General features: G+C 53.3%; 1 protein-coding gene across 1 annotated transcript in view; it reads left to right on the forward strand.

Moving 5' to 3' along the window:
* Positions 1–1,992, forward strand: part of LOC103606520 (serine protease 40-like) — a gene marked incomplete at its 5' end in the record, with an annotated part of 7,282 nt that extends 5,290 nt beyond the window's left edge. Inside the window, one exon of the mRNA XM_008591106.1 lies at positions 1,678–1,992. Coding sequence (XP_008589328.1) covers positions 1,678–1,992 — 315 coding nt within the window. The remainder of the gene's footprint in view (positions 1–1,677) is intronic.
* Positions 1,993–5,410: the final 3,418 nt, after the last annotated feature.

Raw genomic sequence — 5,410 nt, forward strand, 5'->3', positions numbered from 1 at the left:
CCATTATTGAATATGTGTATGTATTATGAATGTTTTCTTCCACTCTGTGTAATCTTTCTATGTCATGGTGGGGAAACTGAGGCCCAGAGAGGAAGTGGATAGCCCAAGGTAAGAGAGCACTGCCATAGTAAAGCATGGAGAGGCCCTGCTATCCTCAGGAGAAGCTTCCCCCCCACTCCACAGTGTCCTCCCACAGCCTCCTCTCCCTCTCTTGCTTCCACAGCTCAGAAACATACTGCCACGAGTCCCAACATGAAATGCCCTACATGTACCCTCCCTGCTCCCTACAACCTACCCCCCAGCCAAACTGACTCTTGGCCCCCTCCCTAGCAGGGCTCACTACAGGGGTGTGCGCACATGCTCTCTCTTGCTGTCTCAGTTCCTGTTCTGCCTCAGCCCACTCCATCAGGCTCCTGTGCAGCATCCTCGTCAGATGCCACAGTGGTCCCTCCTGTGTTTCCTGCTCTTTTCCTTGGCTGTGCCTCCTCCTTCTCCTGACACCAAGGGCCCACCACTCGCTGTTTAACCTGCTTTTCTTGCCTTGCTCCAATTTTTCTTTAGAGGGAGAGAAAAGGTCTGATATGGTGAATTCTGTGTGCTGACCATTCCCTGCAATCTTTTGCCACCCCTTTCCTTGCAGTCACGTCCTGGCCACTTGCCCTGCCCCAGCAGCCCCAGAACCATTCTTTCAACATCTGCACTGGGTTCCATTGCTTCCCTGATGAGTGTCGGCCACAGTCAGGCCTTGCTTCTCCCTCCAGTCTCAGCTCAGAGAAGATCTCCGATGGCCCAGTTAGAGCAGCCGTTCCCGGCCCCTTCCCACCCTCTGCGTGCCCCATTCCACAGGTCATATCTGCAGATGTGTATTTGCATGGACATGTTACCTCCATGTCCCCTGGGGCACTGACTGCACACAGAAAATGCTTGGTCATGTTTCTGCAGCAGATGGCTTGAAGGTGCTGTGTCCCCTTGGGCTCCGCTTTTTGGCCAGTAAGGAGGGGGCATTCCATTCATGATGGCAGGGACCTTCCCCCCTCAGAGCCCTGCCACATGTGCAGTCCCCAGTACTTTCTGGGAGCCCCCGGCACTCTTCTGTGATTCCAGCTGCCCCCCTCCCCTCCTACTGGACATGGGCACCCCTCTTTTCGCCTCAGCACATCCAACAGCTTGGCATTTTCTAAAGAAGCTTAACCAAGGAATTGAGTAAACACTAGAGACCTTAATAAGTCAAAAACAAAGGTGCAGGGGGGTACAGTCCTGGACTGAGGATTCGGGCAAAGGCCGCAAGCCAGGCCTCTAGCCACCCTGCAGGACCTCAGGCAATGCCGTCTCCCACAAGAAGAAGGGGCTGGGAGGGCAGAGGGCAGACATCTGGCTCCTGGCGTCCCCGTGTGTATTCTCAGAGGTCTGTGGCTGCCAGAATTTTGGGCCGCCCATGGTCCCCTCAGGAGCTTTGTGAAAAAGGGGCCCAGGGCCCCAACCTCAAGATTTTGATCCAGAGGGTCCCTGCTGTATCTGGGCTTTTTAAATATCCAGGTGATTCTCATGAGAACCACTCACTTAGCAGAGTCAGCTGGTTCCCACCTTGCTTCCCACACTCCCTTCCCCTCCCATCCCCTGAGCAATGTGCATCCCTCCCTCTCTCACCCCCTCCACCCATGTCTTCTCTTTTCTCAGGGAGATTCTGGGGGTCCCCTCGTCTGCCCGCTGAATGGCACCTGGTTCCTGATTGGGGTGTCCAGCTTCAGCATGGAGTGCAACAGACATGTCAGCCTCAGCGTCTTCACCAGGATCTCCTACTTTGCCAACTGGATCGATGAGAGCAAGAAGGCTACGCCCACTGCCGATCCTTCCTTGGCGCCCCCTCAGGAGGTTCCCTCTGCTGTGAACAGCATGGCCTCTCGGGGCACAGTGCACAGGCCTGGGATCTGCGTGGCTCTGGTGTCTTCTCATGTCTTCCTGCTGCTGCTCATCGTCCTCAGGAGGCTGTGACAGACCCTTGCCAGCCTTCCACCGTGAGCTGCTTGTGTGGGGGTGGCCTCTGTGTTCCCATCTCTGGGCTCTCCTGTTCATCTGAGGCCACCCCTGCCCCAGGCCCTACGAAATAAAAACAACTGAAGGAGCTTCTTGTTTTTGTTTCCACCCCATCAGAGCCATCTCCCAGGCCCCGCTATGCTTCGAGCTCCTCAGTCCAGGAAGGTCTCTCTCCTCCCTGGGCTGAGGGACACCCAGAGGACCAGGCTGGCCATATGGGATTTAAGTCACCAACCCTGGATGGTGAGCTAATGGGTGTACCATCTTCCAGAAGAACCAGCCATGGCATGGAGGCCAGGGCTTCACCGTGTGGAGGCCGTGGCATGTCCTTCTGGAGTCAGATGACTCACACTGAGCTGGAAATGAAGAAGGGACTTCCAGGCCCACAGGTCACAGAGGATCTCTTTGAAAGGTTGCAGATAGACTGCAAAGGGCTGAGGCAGGCCGAGGTCTGAGGTCTTGGGTCAGCTCTCAACCTGCCGCCCCTGTAACCACAGCCCTGCCCTCTCCCCAACTCCTGTGGGCTTAATCCTGGCCTGTGGTAGTTAAGGTCTGGCTGACCAAGGACTTGATGGCCTAGCACTGAGCCCACAAGCCAGGATCTGAGCTGTCTCCTGCAATCCTCTCTGGGTCACCACATCCTAACCACTCAGCACGATTCTCAAAGGGCCTGGCACCACATCCTCCCACCCCTCAACCCAAACTCTTGATAAGGGAGCAGCCCCCAGTCATTGCAGGCCCACTGTGCACCAAGTGCCATCCAGGTGTTCCCTGCAAATTCTTTCCATTCCTGTTGTCACCCAAATAACCCAGTCCCTTACCAGCAGGTGGGAACAAGTTAAATCTCATGTGCATGGTCAGCACAATCTCATGGGTTCGAAGCCCTGTGCTGCTAACACAGAGGTTTCCTTTTCAACACAGGGCCTGTCCTTCCTTCCCACTGAGGCACCACTGAACACGACTGGCCCTATGAGCTCGGTGGTGTCTAGAAGTGAGAAGAAAGCACTCCCTCCCCTGCTGATAAACTCAGCCGTGGGGCTCCACAGAGGGGTGCTGGGGCCTGAGGTAGGTTCAGCACTTGGTCTGCTCGGACTTGCAGCATTAGCCACCTGCTCTCCCCGGAAGTGCCACTTTCCTTCAACCCACAGTGGCCTCATGCTGGCTGGGCTGGAGTTCCCTCACATGGTGACTTTGCTTTGACCTTCGACAGGAGTGTTGCTGTGTCGGGGTAGGGTGATGTGATTGCCTGCCTGCCTACCTGTAAAGTTCCTCGGGCCTCCTCCAACTCAGTGGATGCAAAGATACACCCAGTGCACTCTGCAGACCTCCAAGATCACAGATCCAGCCAAATTCCTCATTACCTGGAACCAACGTCATTGCTCAGTATTACTAGCAAGGTTCAGTCTCTTTATATATCTGGGACTCGAAGCCTAGTAGGGTTAAGTAACTTGTCTGAGGTCACATAGTAAATAGTGGAACAGGACTTCAAATCCAGATCTCAAGAGAGAGCTTAGAAGCCTTTTCCCCACTTGTGCAGCCATTTCCAGATGCCCCAGGCCCTGTCTGACTTTCCCTCTCAAGCTGCCTTGGACAGGCGTGGGCTGTCCTGTCCCAAGTGTGGCCCATAATACCCTCTGGTCAGTGCCAAGGAAAGATTCCAAATACCAAGACCAAGGTCCTGGAGGAGAAGAGATGTGCAGGGCCAGTGAGCTTGGGGCTAGGGGACAGGCTGGGAGTGTGCCTGGTGCGGGTTTTACCAGACCCATCATGAGGTCTTCCAGATCTCCAAATGGTGCACTGGCACAAGCTGCTGGCTCCCTTTTCCAAAATCAACCCTGGACGAACTGTGGAAATGAGAGGAAAATGTGGATTTCAGAAACTAACCAAAATCAGTGAGGAAATCCTGGAGAAACTGAAGGTTATCTTAAAAGGCTGTAGCTGAGGGTGAAGCCGGGGCAGTGAGAGGATGGGCTTGACAACGGCCATTCACACATTCTGCTCTGTCTCTCGCCTCTCCATGCCTCGTGACAAATGCTGCCAAATTATCCTCAGGTGCCAGTGTTGCAGGGGGGCAGTGTCAGCCTGTGTGAGGGCCATGCCAGCCACCTGTGGGCATGTGCCCTCTATCTCCCTTCCTGGAACCACACGGGGAAGGATTGTTGCTACCTGGGAAGGTGGTTTCCTTCCACTTTCGTTTCTTCGAAGGCTTTCAGGTGAAGCCCTGACTATAGGAGCTGCCTGGGGCTTGGCAGAAGGCAGGAGAGGGTGAGAGAGGAGTTTTGGTACCCGGGCCCCTCCGATCTGGGGTCAGCCATCCTTCTCCTGGAGCTCATCAGAACTTCAGCCTTCCTCAGTGCACATTACCAGACAGGATGATAGAGTAGCTGCTAACCCTGCAGAACAGGCAAACGTGTGCCAGAGTCACTGCCCACCTCAGGAGTATGATTGCCACATAAGAACACAGCAGACTTTACAACATGTCTTACTTGAAACAGACTCTTGGGAGAGACAGATCAAATATTTTTAATAAGCACAATAAATATCCTTTTGGATATAGGGAAATATCATTAGCAGTAAGATCAGAGTCCAAGAAACCACAGAGAAGAACCAAGTCAAAATATTACATATGAAGAATAGTTGAATTAAAGGGCACAATAGGTCAGGTGAGTAATGAGATAAATACAGGGGAGAGGGAATGTAATTATTACTTTGTATGTCCATTGCACAGTATAAACTTTGGAGCTGGTACACTTAAGTTAGGATAATTTGTAGAGCATTTATTTACAAAAGAACTAATTACCAAGCTATGGTTGCATGTGAGGCAAAGAGAAGGCCCAGAGCAGGGGCCTGGCACAAGCAGCAGCAACAGAGCTTCTCCCACCCCTAGACCCTGAGGGACAAGGGAAGGGAAGCCCCTAGACAGACAGCACCTTCAGAGGAACAGGGACATTCAGTTGAGGATTCAGCCTCCCAAAGAGGAAATAAACACACTGACCACTCTGTTCCCTTCCTCACATCTTCAGCTGAGGCTCCTCATTGGCTGGACCCAGTTGCAGCCAGAGGGCACAGGGACCTGTCTGTGGAGCCCACAGCAATGGGCTGGGGAGGGTGAAGTGCACAGCTGGAGGGAGAAGTGGAAGACAGCTGCTGCAGGGGGTCTGCATTACGTGGAGCAACTCTCCTGCTTAAAAAATTAAAGCTTTCTTTAATTGATTATTAAAAGATCTTCATAAAAGCATTGAAAAGGTAGAAAGAGAGCCAGGACCTGCGGGGTCAAATTCTGGGGGAAAGTCTGCAATCAGAGAGGTCATCAAGTATCTGAGCCCCACAGTGGTTTCTGCAGTGAGGGTGTCCTTACAGCTCGCAGCTGGGCTTC

The sequence above is a fragment of the Galeopterus variegatus genome, unplaced genomic scaffold (assembly GCF_000696425.1).
Source record: "Galeopterus variegatus unplaced genomic scaffold, G_variegatus-3.0.2 Scaffold6648, whole genome shotgun sequence".
Classification (NCBI taxonomy): Eukaryota; Metazoa; Chordata; class Mammalia; order Dermoptera; family Cynocephalidae; genus Galeopterus; species Galeopterus variegatus.